Genomic DNA, 19,056 nt, shown 5'->3' with positions numbered 1-19,056 from the left:
CTCCTCCTCTCGCGAGAGGCGCGAGGCGCGGAGCCGGCTGCTGCGGAGAACGGGGGAGCGAACCCAGGGCCGCAGGTGAGCGCTGTCCTGGTGGTCCAAGAGCCCGACTTTCCCCAACGGCCCCCTCCCGGCCTGCCCCTGCCACACATCCTCTCATTTCTCATTCACAGCTCCGTGTCTCAGCGGAAACATGGCCATGGCCACCTCCCTGAGAACCACAGAGGGCTTTCGCCCTAGGGAAACCCATGCGAGTTGTTGGGTGGACCCCCTCCTGCCCCAGGCTCTTGGCGTGGTGGCTTCTGCCCCTCCCGGGCTGCCTGATTTTCAGACCCGGCCTGAGGCCCAGGGGACCGGGGTCTGAGACCCACTTCTGCCAGTGGCCAGCTATTGTGACCTTGCGTCTCAGTCGCTCTTCTCAAATGTCGGGAAAGCTGAAGTTTCTGCCCTGGGGGCGGTATTTCAGTTTCCAGGCTGTAATTTTGAACGTACGATATCCCTGAACCTCCAGGGTGTTGAGTTGGTATAATTGAGTATTCCCAAACTTGCCAGATTGGAAAAACCATCAGGATGCTTTTTAATACATTGGATATCGGGAGGTCTTTCTCCTGGAGACTTGATTCAGTACATCTGGAATCTTATTTAACAAATGCACCCCCCCCCCCCAGGGACGTAATTTACACGATCTGCAAGTTTGGGAAAGACTGGTGGCATTTATTCTGACAATGAGTGCCAAGCGCTCCGTGACTCAGGGAGGTCATGGTCTAGTCACTGAACAGAAATTTAAATGCATTGGGCCTCATTGGGAAATCTTTCACCAGCCAAGTCTTCCTAGTAGTGGAAAGAAGTAAATGGTTTTGAGATTAGGGATAACCGGCAGCAGGAGCTAACTAAGCATGCCGTTCTGTACAGTAAGTGCAGTAGGACCCTAGCTTCATATCCTGCACATTCCTTATCAAATCTAGTCTTTTCAGAACCTCCTACTCTCTCCTGAATGGGTGTGGGGGACACCCCTCTAAGCTGAACTCTTCCCCAAATGTTAAAATTTCAGTGCCATATTTCTGGATTTCAGTAAAGCACTACTGATCTCTCCATGAGGTCTTGTTTTCTGAGTACTGTCCACCCATCTTCCAATGAAGCTTTCCTATGGAAATTCTAGCACTTGGATACCCTTTCTGAAACCCTTAACTTTGAATGTGTCAATTGCCTGAAGGCCAATATTCCATGTCTTTTCCTTTGAGTTTCCTGTTTCTTTGCTGATTATCACCTTTTCTGTCCCTCTCTGCAAGCTTCAGTCAGTTCATTTTAATTAACACTTTCCTTTCTGATAACTGTCAGTGTTTTCAGAATTCTTTATGCGTTTGACCTAAAAGGTTTCGATCCCTGGTTTGAACTGATAAGCAGACTTCCACCTTATTTTTTTCTTTTGGCTCCCTTCATCCTTAAAAGGAGCCAGATGCCTCAAAATTTGACGTTTGTTGAGTGCCTTAAAAATAAACTTTCTCCGGAAGTTATTCTCAGATGTCTGCTTTCACTACCTGCCACTGACATTTTTGAAGGGTCCTGGGTATGTCTGTGCAGCAGTCAGAATTGGAGAGCTGCTTAACAGACAGGTCCAGTGCCGTGACAGTAACTTCTCCACCACCTCTTTTTATTGATGAAACTGGGCTCTGAGTCACACTTCTAAGTATGTTGACTTAGGTCCCAGTTTTTCCTTCCTTATTTATTTTTTTTAGAGTAGACATTAACAACAACATAAAACTCGGGTGATGAAAAGTATCGCCCTTTGGCTTTTAGATATTTGAAAGAGCATTGTGTCCCATTTTATTTGGAAAATGTTGATTGAGGGTGGTGGCTCTGTCTTGTTTTTTGAGGGTTAATGTTTAATAAATGTATTTTATGAGCCCCCTGTTGCCTTAGAAGATTAGTTTGGGGGACTATGGAACACAAAGCATTTTCCATTCTTCTAATTTACTGACACAATCCCACTGGAGTACTGTATAAGGAGTCATAAAGTGCAGCTCTTACATTGTGTAATTTTAGCCGTGAAAAAGCAGCTTCACGTCGATCTCTCCCTGGGGCATCCTCCCAGCAGGCATGGCTGTGGAGGAAGAAGAGGATTTTATCAGACTGAAGCAAAGGCAAATAAACTGGCCCAGGAGAAGTGGAGGCTCAGAGTTCTTCTCTTAGAACGTGATTTTATTGAGTTCTCTCTGCCAGGCCTTGCTGAGTGCTTTGCATATTTTTAATCTTCTCACTTATTTCTTACAAAATATTAGATTATTCTACTTTATTAATGAGAAAAGAGAGACTAAGAACTGGCCCACGGTCACTTAGCTAATAAATAGAAGATCTAGTGATAGACAGAACCCCTTGAAAGCTGTGCTCTATAAAACGCTGTGTCCATGAAGGTTCCTGAAAAGGTCTAGACATCTGGCTCTTTTTGTTTCTCTCTAGCTAATGAATAGCCTTTGCCCCCTCAATTATTTCATGAGGATTTTTCTGTGAGTACAGAGCAAGATTGCAGTAGTTACTGGTAGGCAGAGAGCTTACCATCCCTTTCTGTTGTCCCAGGAGGGAACCTGTTCCAACATCATTTGAGAAGTAGGTCATTTATTTCGTATAAATGAATGCCCAGCAATCCACATTCCTGTCTTCCTCAGCTGGCTCTAAGGTGTGAAATCATCCCAAGTTGTTCACGTTGAAGATGTGCAAGGGTTTTTCCTCAAGGTCTGTAACAGTTAAAACCTTAAAAGTTTCAGTTCTTGATTGTGTGCTTTTTAGGGATTTAAAAGCCACACTTCGGTGACCAAGGAATCCAATTTTTCTGATAACACCTGGCATCCTTTTACTGAGGCTTGCTGACCAGTGAGGATAATAGTGGGCAGTCCACATGGGAGGAACTAGGTAAAAGGCATGAGAGAGGGAAAATACCAAGATTTTTCATAGAACCAGGAAGGATTCACTTTGGCGAGGTGGGAGGTACAGGTGGAGCCAGGTAACAGAGCACCTGAATGCAGAAGACTGAGGAGTGGGTTTTACTCTAGAAAATAAAACCCTTAGTAACACCTTTAGGAAATGAGCAGCAAAATCAAAGTACTGTAGGGAGTTCGCATTGTGACTCAGCCGTAACGAACATGACTAGTATCCTTGAGGATACGGATTTGATCCCTGGCCTCACTCAGTGGGTTAAGGATCCGGTGTTGCCGTGAGTTGCAGTGTATGTAGGTCACAGACTTGGCTCGGATTCTGAGTTGCTGTGGCTGTGGCATAGACTGGCAGCTGCAGCTCCAATTCGACCCCTAGCCTGGCAACTTCCATGTGCCATGGGTACGGCCCTAAAAAGGAAAAAAAAAAAAAAAAAAAAAAAGTGCTGTAGTATTTAAAGACGACTGGCTAATCTGGACATGTGTTATAGGCTGAGGAGCAAGTCATTTGAAGGGAACTTTTTATTTTATTTTTATTTTTTTAATTTTTTTGGCTTTTTGCCATTTCTTGGGCTGTTCCCATAGCATATGGAGGTTCCCAGGCTGGGGGTCTAATCGGAGCTGTAGCTGCCAGCCTACACCAGAGCCACAGCAACGCAGGATCCGAGCCGCATCTGCGACCTACATCACAGCTCATGGCAATGTCGAATCGTTAACCCACTAAGCAAGGCCAGGGATCCAACCCGCAACCTCATGGTTCCTAGTCGGATTCGTTAACCATTGCGCCACAACAGGAACTCCAGGGGACCTTTTTAAAGAAGGAAAAGTGTATGGGCCTGGCTTAAACTCAATCCCAGAATGTTTGTGGTGGCATAACTGTCACTGACTTAGCCACCTCTGCAGGAGACAGGAGTATTCAGCATAAGACCTGTCCATCCACTCGTGACCTCTCCCACAGCATCTGTCTGCAGGCCATTTGGTAGAGCTGTCGGAAGTTGAGGACTTGGTGGCATTAATGTTTAAGAAAGAAAAGGGGAACTGAGTAGAGCTATCTCCTGACCTGACTGCATCATGCTGACATCCTATACCCTTCTGAGTATCAAGTGAAAGAGAAAGTTGACCCCTGAGAGAAATTTCCATAGGTTAAAAGCATGGGTTTTACAGTCGTACAGACTTAGATTCAAATCCCAACTCTTACTTTATCCTCACAACACTTACTAGTTGTGTGATCTGGGCAAAGTCAATGGCCTTGGTTTCCTAACCGTAAAATGAGGAAAATAATCTAGTTTAAGGTTGAAGTTCAGTTGAGGAAATGTATGTAAAATGCTTTGGGGGAGTTCCCGTTGTGGCTTAGCTGGTTAAGAACCTGACTAGTATCCCTGAGGATGCAGGTTCGATCTCTGGCCTTGCTCAGTGGGTTAAGAATCTGGCATTGCCACAAGTTGCAGCAGCTCCCATATGCCACTGGTGCAGTCATAAAAAGAAAATAAAAATAGGAGTTCCGTCATGGCTCAGCGGAAGTGAATCCGACTAGCATCCATGAGGACATGGGTTCAATCCCTAGCCTCACTTAGTGGGTTAAGGATCTGGTGTTGCCATGAGATGTGGTGTAGGTCGCAGACACGGCGCAGATCCCAAGTTGATCTGAGGGACGCTCCAGTTTGACCCCTAGCCTAGGAACCTCCATATGCCAAGTGTGAAGCCCTAAAAAGACAGACCCAAAAAAAAGTAAAAATAAAATGCTTTTTTTTTTTTTTTGTCTTTTTAGGGCCGCTCCCGTGGCATATGGAGGTTCCCAGGCTAGGGGTTGAATCAGAGCTGTAGCCGCTGGCCTACGCCGCAGCCACAGCAACTCGGGATCCAAGCCTTGTCTGCAACCTACACCACAGCTCACGGCAACGCCGGATCCTTAACCCACTGAGCGAGGTCAGGGATCGAACCCGCAACCTCATGGTTCCTAGTCGGATTGGTTAACCACTGAGCCATGACGGGAACTCCAAAATAAAATGCTTTGATCTGGCTAATATTGGTTGTTAAACAGAGATATAGTAGGTACTTTTCATCATTACAGTGTTAGTCAATGGAATTGAATTTTCATAAATTGATGAATGGGAAGATATTACTCAGTTTGCTAAATTTAAATATGTTGTCTCTTTTTAAAAACACTAAGCTTGCGGTTGGATTATGTCAGCCAATTTATTTGTCTCTCTTGATGAATCACACTTCTGCCTAATTAATGTCCTGAGTGTTTTATATTCTGTTGAAGCTGAGTTGTCTCCTGTCAAAGAGGAAATAATCTTTGTGCCTTCCATCTCCTCACTTGACTGCCAAGTCAGGATTCTCACTAAGGAAGCCACCTGCCGTGTTTGGGGATGTTGGGGGTTATGAAACCTTGGGATAGCGCGTTTATTCATCCCGATTCTGGTATCTGCAGTGGGATTTTCCAGTGTGGTCAGCATTCCCATGGCAGGGGGCGGGGGGGTCAGAATTAGGTTGCAGTGCTAATCATATTCGGCAGTACCCATGGACTGAATTCCGATTTTTGTCTCTGCTCAGCCTTGACTCTCCTTCCCCCATAGCTTTTAGGTCCACCGCATGGCAGAAATGGCAGATTTTGGGATCTCGGCTGGCCAGTCGGTGGCAGTGGTCTGGGATAAGTCATCCCCGGTGGAGGCCCTGAAAGATCTGGTGGACAAGCTTCAAGCGTTAACTGGCGACAAGGGCCAAGTGTCCGTGGAAAACATTAACCAGCTGCTGCAGTGTAAGTACCTCCCCAGGCTGTCGGGCAGGGACTGCTGCATTTCTGTCATTCCTTGGGCGCTGGGTTTTTGTTTTGGGTGGAACATGATAGTCGTCACCCAGTTGTTTTCCACTTGAGATGCAGTGGACTTGGGAGTGTAGTAGATGATTTGGACAAGTTCTTATTTCCGATTAGATGTTACACATTTTTTAACAAGCTTGATTTTCATCCACCTTTTTTACTTTTCCCTTGAGCATATAAGAAGATGTGAATATTTTCATTCTCTGTCATGCTCTTCCCGTTGCAGTTTATCACAGGATATTCAATATAGTTCTCTGTGCTGTACAGTAGGACCTTGTTAATGCATGCATACCTGAATCACTTTGCTGTACAACAGAAATGAACACAACCTCGTAAATCAACTATACTTCACTAAAAGACATTAAGAAAAAAAGGATACAAAGTTAGTTAGGACTGAGGGAGAGCAAGATAGCAGCACCTTTGCCCCTCCTGCTAGTAGCAGTGGTATGTTAGCATTGGCTGAGCAGGCCAGTGTTTATGCTCTGGGGCCAGGCATGCTGCATGTGCAGGGGCTTGGGAGGGACTGGGAAATTGCTTCTGGGAGCCAAGCAATTGCTGATTAGACCTTCCTTCTTTTCAGCTGCCCACAAAGAATCTAGCTTTGACGTTGTCTTGTCGGGTGTAATTCCTGGAAGCACCACTGCACACAGTGCTGAGATTTTGGCCGAGATGGCCCGGATCCTTCGGCCTGGTGGATGTCTTTTTCTCAAAGAGCCAGTAGAGACAGCTGTAGGTAAGGAAATCTTCACTTGAAAGACTGGAGTTTAACAGTGTTGAATCTTTAGGTATGTTTACGGTATCTCTCAGAGCAGGAAGTATCATTTGGAGATCATATTCCTATACTAAGCCTTATCTTTAGGCATAAATTATTGTGAGACTCTGATCCAACACATCTGAAGAACCTGTGTTCTTTGACCCATTAAGTAGTAAGGTGGAAGGGAACTGCCCTTTTGAAAATGGCTGGGTCCTTCATCAGGTGACTGGTTAAGCTGTGGTATATCCACACCATGGAAAACTCTGCAGCAATGAAAAAGGAACAGACTGTTGCCATGTGCAACAACTTGGGTGAATCTCAAGGGAATCATGCTGAGTGCAAGAAATCCAATCTCAAAAGCTTATATGCTGTATGATTCCATTCAGGTCACGTTCTTGAAATGACAGAGAAGAACAGGTTGGCTGTCGTCTGGGGCTAGGAATAGGAGGGAGGGGGTACATGAGGCTCTAAAGGGGTAGTATGAGGGCTCCTTGCAGTGATGAACATTGTACACATGCACAGAAGTATATACAAAGCTGGTGAAAGCTGGATAAGCTCTGTGGACTCTCAGTGACAATTTCTTGGTCTTTATATTGTGTGATAGTTGTGTAAGATGTTATTGTGGGGAGACAAGGTGAAGGGTCCTCGGAACCTCCCTGAACTTTTTTTTTAACTAACTTCTTGTGCATCTATAGTTATTTCAAACTAAAAAGTTAAAAAATGGTGACTGGGGAGTTCCCGTCGTGGCTAACAAACCTGACTAGTATCCGTGAGGATGAGGGTGCAATCCCTGGCTTTGCTCGGTTGGTTAAGGATCCGGCATTGCTGTGAGCTGTAGGTGGCAGGCATGGCTCGGATCCTGCATGGCTGTGGCTTGTGGTGTAGGCTGGCAGCCGTAGCTCTGATTTGACCCCTAGCCTGGGAACCTCCATGTGCCGCAGGAGCGGCCCAAGAAATGGCAAAAAAGACAAAAAAAAAAAAAAAAAAAAAAAAAAAAAAATGGTGACTAGAAGTCTGAGAGAGATGAGGTAAATATTGATTCACATGAAACTGAAGATAGGAGTCCAAGAAATAAAAACCTCTTTTGTTCCGGGGTGAAGCTGTCAGTCATTCAGTTCTAGAGTTTTAGCATTTTTAACTAGACTTCCCATCAACCTGTGATGACTTATTTTATCCAATAATGTAAGTGAAAGTATTCTGAAATGTATAAAGGTGTTTAGGTTGAAATCTAGACTTGTGATGTGTGGAGCAGATACTGCCTTCCTTGCTGAGATGTCAGCCGAGGGTGGTTGAACACAGTGTCTGTCAGAGGTATACAGAGCATGCTCGCGTACCTTACAGCTTCTAGCCTCCTGCTCAGTCACTATCCACCAGCCCCTGGAAGGTTAGGTATTTCCGAGAAGCAGAGAGTGATAAGAAACAATAATAATGGAATTACTGTCTATAACACTGAAGAGCATGGGTGAGAGCACTTTGCACAACCAAAAGGATTTGTCCAATTCAAATATTATCACTAAAATAGGGAGTTCCTGTTGTGGCTCAGTGGTTAACGTATCCAACTAGGAACCAGGAGATTGCAGGTTCAATCCCTGGCCTTGCTCAGTGGGTTAAGGATCCAGTGTTGCCATGAGCTGTGATGTAGGTTGCAGACGTGGCTTGGATCCCGCGTTGCTGTGGCTCTGGCATAGGCCGGCGGCTACAGCTCCGATTAGACCCCTAGCCTGGGAACCTCCATATGCCACAGGAGCTGCCCTAGAAAAGGCAAAAAGACCAAAAAAAAAAAAAAAAAATCACTAAAATATATGTACATTGAACAAAGCAGGTTAGTATTGTATTGCCTGCTAACCCAGATAGGATAGAGCCTTTATTATTTTTCCTGCTTTGACCTATAAAGCTACTAATTGGGGTTTTCCTCTTGGCAGTTAACAACAGCAAAGTGAAGACAGCGTCTAAGCTGTGTTCAGCCCTGACTCTTTCTGGTCTTGTGGAAGTAAAAGAGGTATGTTTGTAGATGACCTGATTTGCTAGGAATTTAAGTCCTGGGTAACTAAACCCAGCATCTCTTTGTCAGATGATAGAGAATCAGGGAGAAATAACAGCCCTGAAGGTGAGGTGATTAGTGTTGCTTAGACTAAGAAATAGGTTGAGCAATGCTTCGCATGTGAGATACAGGATGCCTCAAAGGACGAAACCGCTGGAAATAAACTCCTTTGAAGAGACGCAGCTTGGGCCCTGGGCCCTGCGGCATATTCTGATCTCAGTCGTGACCACTGATGCAGGCAGAAAGCGATACAGCTCTTAATACACAGATCTTAGGCCCAAGTGAAAGGCAGTCACCTGTATTTTCCTTAGCTTTTTGGTGGGAGGCCGGAATAGATTGGAGGGGGAATCCAGTTCTGACAGTTCATTAGAAATAGCAACACTAAATAGAGGTCTTGAAGGTTCTGCATTGTTCTCCCACGTTGAAATTTTCTTGTGTGAGAGGTAAGGGTTGTACCATGATAGCTGTTACACCACTGATCTGTACGTGCCCTAGAGCCTCAGTTTCTGTATGTCTTCCCTTTCTTATTTTTAAGTTAAAAGGTCCTCTGCTTTTTATTCTAAAATCTGAACTGTTCCTAAAAATTCAATAAAGACTGAAGAATCTAAAGTGACATCCCAGGCCTTGCTTACACTTTGCTCCCCAGAAGAAGCCACCAATACATTTTTTTAGTGTGGCTGTTCAGACTGCTTTTAACGTATTTACAAGTGTGGGGTGTGTGTGTGTGTGTGTGTGTGTGTGTGTGTGTGTGTGTGTGTATGCATATCCCCTTTTAATGTAAATAAGGTCGTATGTGCACATGTTCAGTCCCTAGCTCTTTTCCCTGCTTCAGGCTGTCCTTGCCATTTAGCCACCTCTATGTATTGCCCCACTTTCCTATCAATGATGGACCACTATTCGGTGCTATAGGTGGACTATGATTTATTTATTCCATGATTGTTGGACATAGAGGTGGCACCCCCACCTTTTTTCCTACCTTTACCATTTGCTGCTTCTTCCCAAGGAACATAGAAAGCATTTCCCGCCCGTGGTTCCTTTCCTGTGCTCGGTATTTCATCTCTAGCATCTTCACTGTGGGCAGGCTTCCCATTTGACAGCCTGTACAGCATGTTTGACTCGTTTGATAGTCATAATTACAACCCCCACAATGACGAGCACAGGGCCTTGTACCTCACAGACAGATATTTGATAAATTCTTTAACTTTCCAAGGGGGAGGCTCAACGGAAACATGTAGAGAAAAGTTAACTCTCGGGTCCTGATTGGTAGGAACTTGGATGTGAGGCACCAGGTGAAGTGCGGGCTCTCCCGCTGTCTTACTCCATGGACGTGGGGCAGCATCACATCGTGGGTGGGGCTTGGCTCATCCTCTGCCATCTTCAATTCCAGCTGCAGCGCGAGTCCTTGAGCCCCGAGGAGACTGGATCTGTCCAGGAACATCTGGGTTACCGCAGCGACAGCCTCCTCTTTGTGCGGATCACAGGCAGGAAGCCCAACTTTGAAGTGGGTTCTTCTAGTCAGCTTAAGCTTCCTGTTGCCAAGAAGTCTTCAGGTGAGACTGGCCTGGGGGCACTGTTCTGAGTGGGCCTGCGGGGGCGCCAGAAATGGGGCCAGAGATCCGAACGCGGCGCGGTGATGTCTTAGAGGATTAGTCCCTTTCTCAGTTTCTCTCGTTTCCAAATGGAAGAATGCTTAAGATCTTGGGCGTGTTTGGATCCAAGTGTAGATATTACCTAGTTCAGCCCCTTGTTCGGTACCAGAGGCCTGAGTCCCATAGCTCATTAGCTAATGAAGGCTTTCCAGGCCCCCAAATCACAACATTTACCCTCAGAAGAACTCACAGTGGAGGTCTCGGCAGGTAGGAGTGCCGTTCCTCTTCCCACGTGTCCTTTTCTCTGTGCCACCAAAGTCAACTTGCCTTACTTTGAGGATCTTAAGACACTTATAGAAATATCGCTTCTCTTCAGAAAATTGGACCTTGCCCTTTGCCACCACTCTTACCCTTCGTGTACCCCCCCCTTTTTTTTTCTTCCTTTTTAGGGCCGTACTTGCGGCACATTCAAGTTCACAGGCTAGGGGTTGAATTGGAACTGTAGCCACCGGCCTACGCCACAGCAACTCAGGATCCGAGCCGAGTCTTTGACCTACACCACAGCTCACAGCAACACCGGATCCTTAACCCACTGAGCAAGGCCAGGGATCAAACTCGAATCCTCATGGATACTGGTCAGGCTCTTTACCTGCTGAGCCACAACAGGAACTCCTATCACTATTTTTAATGCCTCAGTTGAAAAAAACTGTCCCAGCGGTGAGGTATGCAGGCATTTACAGGCACATTCATACTGCTCTGTTCTGACTGTCCAGTCTTGAGTAATTAAGAAATCCTTTGGCGTTGTAACCTTTGGGGTCACAGTTCCAGAATGGGTAGGGGCAGCTCAGATGAGCAGTTTGCCCTGTGGGAGGTCTGAGCAACTAGTTGTGACAGGGGTCACCAGGGGTACACTTACCCCCAAGGTCCCCTCGAGGACCTGCCCACACTGAATCCCGCGTCTCAGCTCTTTCGGGCCCTTCGTCGCCTTCCTCTGGCCTGGACGGAGAACTGGGAGGTGTGAGGTTTGCGTCTGCCATCTGTTTGTTGTTAAACTGCCGCCATCAGCTCTAGAGCCCATTTGCTTGTATGTAACAGCTTTGCATGAGGCCAAAGCTTTGCTGTTTATCCTGCTTTCGGCCCACTTTCTCATTTAACCTTCAACTCTCCTGCAGCAGGTACGGGAGATATTATTAGCCCCATGGTCTAGGGATGGAAACTAAGAGGAGGAGGAGAAAGCAACAAGGAGTGGAAGTTAAGAGCATTGCACTGTATTTGTGGCTGCGTATAAGTGGACTGAGTACCTCAACCTGTTTCTGATAAAATTAGAATGACAGATACCTCATAAGGTTGTTAGCAGGACTGAATTAGATAATGTATATAAAACGCTTCATGTAGTATCTGGCACAGAGCAAGTGCCTAACAAATGATGGCTTTTGTTACCATAAAGCGATGGGTCCCAGCATTGCCTTTCTAAGTGGTAGAACTGGGCCTCGAACCCGTCTTTGGGAACACACTCCCAGTGCAGTGTGTTCTCTACGCGGCCTCAGAGCAAGCACTTTCATGTGCTTGGAGCTTGTTTCCAGCTGCTTTTCTGGAGCTCGTTTTCTTCTCTTGGTTGGACTCAGGGAAGCCTGCTGTGGACCCTGCAGCTGCCAAGCTCTGGACCCTCTCGGCCAACGATATGGAGGATGAGAGCGTGGTGAGTCCGCACTGTGGTCCCACCCGAGTGCTTTCTTCTGGGCCCCACTCTGGGTGTGAGTGGCCCCTCTGGACGTGGAGGTGTGGAGTGGCTGTGCCTGTCACTGGCCTCTTTAACTCAAAAGGAAATGCCCCATTAATGGGATTTTAAATTTCTTTTTCAGCGTCTTTCCCCCCCAGATTTTCTCGTTTTCATTTTATGTGATATATTCAAGAGTCTTGTGGGCGTGTATAAACCCCAGAATTTGTCAGCTAAAGTATTTTTTGGCTCCTTCGTTTGGGCAAGTCACCAAACACTCACTGTATTAAAAGTAATGCTTTCCCATCTTAGATCAGCGCCGCCTATAATAAAGTTCACTTCTCCAGCTCTTGAGGTGACGGTGGTAAGCAGCACAGGCGAAGCTTTGTGCCCTCGTGGAGCTTACAGATGAATCATCCATGTGTTTATCAAAATTACACATGTATCATTATTTGCCTTTTTCTCTGGAATTATATAGAAAATATTTTACTCCCTCTTCTCACACAACAGCCCTTCATATATTCAAATAAATGACACACTACTCTCTGTTCTTCCTGCTCCCTCTCCAGACACCCCCCCACACACACACACGGTTTCTGCACATCGCACATGAGTTCCCAGTCCCCTCCCAACCTAGTACAGCTTCTGTGCACATTCACTCACTGTGCGGTCAGCTCGGGGTGCTGTCCGACCCCAGGCAGGGCGCCGAGGCCTTCTCTGTGCGGATGGGCAGTGGCTGCCGTTCATTTGCAGAGACCATGACTGTGTCATTAACGGCTTCAAACCCTCACAGGATCTCATCGACTCGGATGAACTGCTGGATCCGGAAGATCTGAAGAAGCCAGACCCAGCTTCCTTGCGGGCTGCCCCATGCGGGGAAGGGAAAAAGAGGAAGGCCTGCAAGAACTGGTAAGCCTTGGGGTGGGTGGAGGCCGCCAGGCTGCTTCCAGCGGCTTCTGGTCCTCCAGGGATCGCTGTGCTTTACCCCTACCCGGACGCGGGTGCTGTGAAATGTATCCGTGTGGAAGAGTGTACCACGCAGGTCCGTTTTAAAGAATAATGAAAGCAGCCTCCGGGTACTGCTTGCCCAGGTTAGGAGTTGGAAACACGACCAGTACCTTAGACGTCGTCTCTGTGCGCGTCCCCGGCTGCGCGCGCTCCTTGCCCCGCCGGAGGGCGCCACTCTCCCCAGCGCCTGCGCATCTTTCTTGGCGTTTTGGATGGTTTCCCATCTCTGGGCCTATCTCCAGGCAGTGTGTTCCTTAGTCGTGGAGCCTAAAGCTGACCAGGCCAGGAAAGGCCAGTGCAGGCTCCCTGGGAAAGGAAGCTCCTTGGGGTCTCCTGGGCTCTGCGCCTTTCCGTCTCCACGAGCCAGTCCAGGGAGGGCAGCGGGGGTGAGTTCCAGGAAACAGGGCACTTCCCGGCTAGACTCCTGCGGTGCCTGACCCGCTGCCAGCAGGAAGGCGGCGGAGGGCGTCAAACGCTCTGCGTTCTGCTCCCAGCCCACCGCACCTGGGTCTCAGGAGCAGCTCAGAGCTGAAGCCTTCTGTTGGGTGACGCGAGTGTCCTCAGCGGGTGGTCGGGGTGCGGGGGAGGGCTGGATGTCACCAGCACATGGCTGGGGTGAGCCAGATCAGCATCTGGACGTGCTCGCCTAAGAAGAACGGATTGAGGGCAGCGTGGTCTGTGACAGCGGCAGCCTCCAGCCAGTCCAGTGTCTTTGGCACCGCTGCTGCGGGGGGCACACGGGACTGTCCTGAGCAGAGCTGACGTCCTGAGAGCCCATCACCCATCCCCTGAGGACTCCCTTCCCTCTGCCCACTGCTAGGCTTTCTGCTTCTTGCTCCCGTGCTGCTTCCTTCTGGGTTTGCTCTTTTGTTTTGGTGGAGGAATCCTCCAGCCTTTTTTAAGAAAGGCTACCTGAGAGGTTTAAGTTTTGTTTTTTGGTTTTTTAAGACTGTGGGTCTAAAATGCTTTTTTTTTTCCTATTTTCATAAGTGACTGATAATTTGGGTATAGAGATCTAGGTTGGGAATAATTTTTCAAGACAGTTCTGTCACCTTTTTTCCAGTGATTATGATAAGAAATCTGCGGCCATTTCTGTTCCTTGATTCTTTCTGTAAGTTCTCATTTTTAGAAGTTTGTAGTACCCTCTCTATCCTGTATCATTTTATAATACATGTCTTGTATAGGGATCTGCTTTCATCTTTTTCACCAGCCACTCAATGCATCTTTTCAGTCTGGAACCTCATGTCCATAGTCTTGGGAAACGATCTTTAATTTTGTAAATGACTTTTGTCTTCTCTGTTTTCTCATTCTGTAACCTGGCTCGCAGGTGTTGGATCTCTTATTGGTCCTATAATTTTCTTTTCTTCCACATTTTCCTTCTGCCCTACTTCCTGGGAAATTTCTGCAAATTTATCCTCCAAAACCACTATTGATTTATTTAATTTTTATTTTATTATTTTTTTGGTCTTTTGTTTTTTTTGTGTTTTTAGGGCCGCACCCATGGCATATGGAGGTTCCCAGGCTAGGGGTTGAATCAGAGCTAAAACTGCCGGACTGTACCACAGCCACACCAGATCCAAGCCGTGTCTGTCGACCTACACCACAGCTCCCAGCAATGCTGGATCCTTAACCCACTGAGCAAGGCCTGTGTCCTCATGGTTACTCGTTAGATTTGTTTCCACTGAGCCACAACGGGAACTCCATCTATTGATTCAATTTTTACTACCATGTTTTTAATTTCTAAGATATTCGGTTTTGGCTTTTAAAAAATACAGGATCCTAGTTTTATCTTGTGGATGTGATCTCTTTTCTCTTGAGAACAGTAATAGTTCTTTCGAGTTTCCCCCTCCTCCACATACTATCTGTTTGTTCCAGCTTGCTTTTCTCTTTTTGTTTGGTCGCTGACTTTCCTGAGGTGCCAGGTGACCTGTGGTTGCCCTGGTGACTGAGAGTGGAGGGCAGAGACCTCACTGGGAGCTCTGAGCTCGCAGGTGTGGTTGTTGACTGCGCTTTAGTGCCAGGAACCTGAGTGGGCTTTTGGGGACGCAGCCCAAGGTCAGTGCCGCTGGGTCTCCCTTTGGACTCGTTTGGCTTCTCAGAGAAGGGTGCTGGTGCCCTCATGGGGCTTCTCGTCCTCTGGCCCGTTCCGTCCATTCTTCCTCCCCTGCCTGCCATAGGGGCTCCCCTTTCCTATCGTCCCTGTCTCTGTGGGGTGGATTTTACAGAAGTTTTGGTGGGGTTTTCAGGGAAAGTGAAATTATATGCACGCCTTCAGTCCATCCTCTTAACCTTTGAGTTTTTAGTCTTAGAAGCGGATGGAAAGGGTATTAAAAAGTTAACTGGTGGTGTGTAAATTTATTTATCATTCTTTTTTTTTTTTTTTTTTTTTTTTTTTAAGGGCTGCACATACAACATATGGAGGTTCCCAGGCTAGGGATCTAATCGGAGCTGTAGCTGCCAGTCTGTACCACAGCCATAACCACACGGGATCCGAGCCACATCTCCAACCTACACCACAGCTTGTGGCAACGTCAGATCCTTAACCCACTGAGCGAGGCCCGGGATCAAGCCTGAATCCTCATGGATACTATATCAGGTTCTTAACCCACTGAACCACAACAGGAACTCCTATCAGTATTGTTTTTAAATGTAAACGTTTTAGCGTTGACAAATCAGGGGATTTCAAATAAAAATCCAACAGTATGTTTCATCGGAAAATGTGACAACACTAGGTCTGCTTTCCCCACAACATGACTCGGCTGAGGCTGAGCAGTGGCTGTCTTTGTGGCCTGGGCATGACCCTCCCGGCCGCCCTCATGTCCTCATCCTCTCCTCCTGGCCTCGCAGGCCCTGGAGTTACGACACCCCCCACATGAGGAGAAAGGCCTCAGGGCCCGTTTGGGCCCTGTCAGGGATTCGGAATTTCTGGGTGGTGGCAGAGCTCACTCACCCACTCCCGCCTGTCCCCAGCACCTGTGGCCTCGCAGAAGAACTGGAAAAAGAGAAGTCGAGGGACCAGATGAGCTCCCAGCCCAAGTCAGCTTGCGGAAACGTGAGTATCTGGTTGTGCCTCAGCAGTCACAGAGGCCTCCACACGGCAGCTCCAGCTCCAAGGGTTTATAAAGGTGATGAGCGAGCCTGTGTCTCTGGGTAGCAGTGGGGACAAGGCGTTGGCTTCTGCCCACAGAGGAGGCGCCGTCACCTCCCCTTCCTTCGGGCCTCACTCCGGCCCGAGGCAGCTCACCGTTTGCTCAGCGTGGCGAAGGTCTGATTGGCTGAGAGGAGAAGTAGGACTTCCCGAGGAACTTTCCTAGACCTTCCTTTTCCATGAACCTGAGATCTCAAAAACTCTTGCTATTGGGGTCTCCGTTGGACCAACACGTGAGCCCAGCCGTTTTCTCCAGGCGCTGTGGCCATGTTAGGAAATGAGGGGGCCCCTTCCCCCGGGCTGGCTCTGGGGGAGCTGACGCTCGGCCCTCGGTGCCATGCCCTCCTCTCCCAACAGTGCTACCTGGGTGATGCCTTCCGCTGTGCCAGCTGCCCCTACCTTGGGATGCCAGCCTTCAAACCCGGGGAGAAGGTGCTCCTGAGCAACAGCAACCTCAACGACGCCTAGGCAGGCCGGCCTGGGACACCCCTGCTCCTCGCCAGCTCCTGCCCCTCGATCCTCCCGCTGCCTCTGGATGGGCTCCCTGTCTCGGGTCCATCGGGTGGTGAAGCTGGCTGGGGCACAGTGGTGCAGGTGCTGCTCTAGATCAAGACCACGGTATCCGGGCCCCGCTACCCTGAGTGGGCACCTCCTTCATCCAGTGTTAGGCAAACGGAGTGTGTCCCCAAGAGGCCCTCTCCCGATGTCCAAATGGTGACAGTAACCATCTCTGAGCCCGCCCCTGTGGGCCAGTGCTTCAGGTTGTTTTCCAGAGGTGGTGGTTTATTCATATTGTTCTTGGTGACAGGAGGCAAGTGTCCCATGGCCACCTCAGAGCACCGGGGGAATCACTCATCGGTTGCTGTGATCACATCCAGCATCCCTCCGCCCCCTCCACTCCTACCCTTGTTTTACTGTGTCCATCTGCGTCCTGTTGTCATTTCCGTTACTCTCCAGGTATTAAACTTATGTACTTATGCATATTCACTGAAGAGAGGCTACATCCATGTGTCTGTGTGTGTGTGATGTCTGACACAGCCATCCAAGCTCATCTGGCACCACAAACATTTTTGGAGAGACTGAGTCACAGCACATGGGGCCCCTCCACACCTACAGATCAGGACCCCTCTCCGTCTACTCTAGCAGAGTCCAGGTAGCTGAGGAGTCAGAGAAGCAGGACGGCAATCTGACCCAACGATAAATCCCTGAGCAGGGGAGCCTCTGTTCCCCTTGTTACCCATCCACACAGACTGGGAATTGACCTGCCAAATAGCCAAGGAGATTATGTGGATTTAAGAGACCTGCGTTTTTCTCTTTTAACACTGGTATGTGTCCTTGAACCCTTGACTTGATTCTCTAAGTTAGCATTTGCTTCTCCTGGTCCTGCTGGTGCATCTTACTTTTGGCTGTGGCTTGACAGTGGAGCCCTGTCAAGCTTGAGTTCCAAGATGACTCCATGACCGCCCCAAGCCCCCTGCCTTTGTGTAACCCTTGCCCTTGAGTTGAAGCAGGACCCGTGGGTGTGATGGGACATCACTGCTGTGACTGGGCCAGCTTGTGTAGTAGGTGTGAGGGATGACAGATGTGGTTAAAGTCCCTCACACGGCCCTCCGACACCATCGGTGGGAATGTAACGTGGGACAGCCGCTGTGGGAAACGGGATGGAGGTGTCTCAGAAAACTAAAAACAGAACTACCATGTGACACAGCCGTTCCGCCCCTGGGTAGATATCCAAGAAGAACTCCACTAATTTGGAAAGATACCTGCACCCATGTTCACAGCAGCCCTATTCACAATAGCCACGACCTGGAAACAACCGAAGTGTCTTATCAGTCAACGAATGGATAAAGAAGTTGTGATGTATGTATATATACAAAGGCAGACTATGCAGCCATTAAAAAGAATGAAAATTTGCCATTTGCAACAACATGGATGAACTTGGCATTATGCTAAATGAAATAAGTCAGAAAAAGACAAAACCATTATCACATGTAGAATCTGAAAAATACAACAAATCAGTGGATATAACAAAAACACACAGGCATAGAGAACAAGCTAGTGGTTACCCGTGGCAGGGAGGCAATATAGAAGGAGAGTAAGAGGTACAAGCAATTAGATACAAAATAAGCTGCAAGGATAAATCATAGTAACTATATAGATGCAGTATAACCTTGAAAAACTGTGAACCACTACATTGTGTATGTGTAACTATGATATCGTACAGCAACTATATTTCCAGAAAACTAATAATTGAGGGGGAAGTCCCTCGTGGACCTTCAGCTAAAAGGGAGATTATCCTGAGTGGCCCTGACCAAATCATTCGATCCTTTAAAAGAACTGGAGGTTGAGGTTCTCTTGCTGGCCTCTGTTCCCTGTGTTGTGAGAAGCCCACGGGCAAGGAACTGCAAGCAGCTGAGAGCAGACCCCGCTGACCGTCAGCGAGAACACAGGCCCTCGGCCCTACAACCGCATGAGAACAGAACTCTGAGCCCACCCACCATGTGAGCTCGGAAGCGGACCTGGGTTCCCGATGAGACGCAGCCTGGTGGGACCCTAGACGGGGGCCCAGCCTCCCTGCTCCTGGACTCCTGACCCATAGAGTCTGAGACGATAAATGCGGGTGGTATTAAGCCACTAAATTTGGGGTAACTTGTTACATAGCAAGAGGAAACCCTTCCAGCCCCAGGCCAGACTTAATGTTAGGAAATTTAGGAGTCGCGCTGCCGGACAGTTGCTTCTGCTGCAGTTTCGAGGTGAAGTGAAAGACCAAAATCTCTCCCTGCAGACTGAGGACAGGAGATCCTGAGCCAAAGAGCCTCCTGGGCTGAGCCTAGCAGAGCAAGTGCCACCAGCTCTCGCTGACCTGATTCCTGTTCTGTGTCCCCGCCACTGCTGGAAAATGGGCGGCGCTACCTCCTGTCTGCTGCAGAGTGAAGGGTCTCAGGCTGGCAGCTGCCGGGTCACTCCACCGGAGGGCTCGGAGCGGCCTGGCCAGCCGGCAGCATGCACGGCCTCAGTGCCCAGCTGCCACTGCACACAGCGAGGCCGTGGGAG

At 48.2% G+C, this 19,056-nt stretch overlaps 1 protein-coding gene across 2 annotated transcripts; it reads left to right on the top strand.

The window, feature by feature from the left end:
- The first annotated feature begins 20 nt into the window (after window positions 1-20).
- Window positions 21-16,994, top strand: CIAPIN1 (cytokine induced apoptosis inhibitor 1). Of its 2 annotated transcripts, none has more exons than XM_021093909.2 (9): window positions 21-75; window positions 5,504-5,685; window positions 6,326-6,478; window positions 8,422-8,498; window positions 9,928-10,090; window positions 11,755-11,828; window positions 12,640-12,755; window positions 15,825-15,906; window positions 16,360-16,994. In XM_021093909.2, exons 2-9 carry the CDS (start codon window positions 5,520-5,522, stop codon window positions 16,468-16,470), a joined length of 942 nt encoding a protein of 313 aa, XP_020949568.2. In that variant the 5' UTR covers window positions 21-75; window positions 5,504-5,519; the 3' UTR covers window positions 16,471-16,994. The 2 variants fall into 2 exon arrangements, with proteins under 2 accessions (XP_020949568.2, XP_003355851.4); XM_003355803.6 differs by having other exon boundaries at window positions 5,481-5,685.
- The last annotated feature ends 2,062 nt before the right edge of the window (window positions 16,995-19,056 follow it).

Source organism: Sus scrofa, chromosome 6 (genome assembly GCF_054392235.1).
Source record: "Sus scrofa isolate SSC_HxYL_T2T_F1_AM1 chromosome 6, Sscrofa_HxYL_maternal_Yorkshire_Landrace_v2.0, whole genome shotgun sequence".
NCBI lineage: Eukaryota > Metazoa > Chordata > Mammalia > Artiodactyla > Suidae > Sus > Sus scrofa.
The sequence above is the reverse complement of the archived record's forward strand: the minus strand, read 5'-3'. Positions and strand labels throughout refer to the sequence as shown.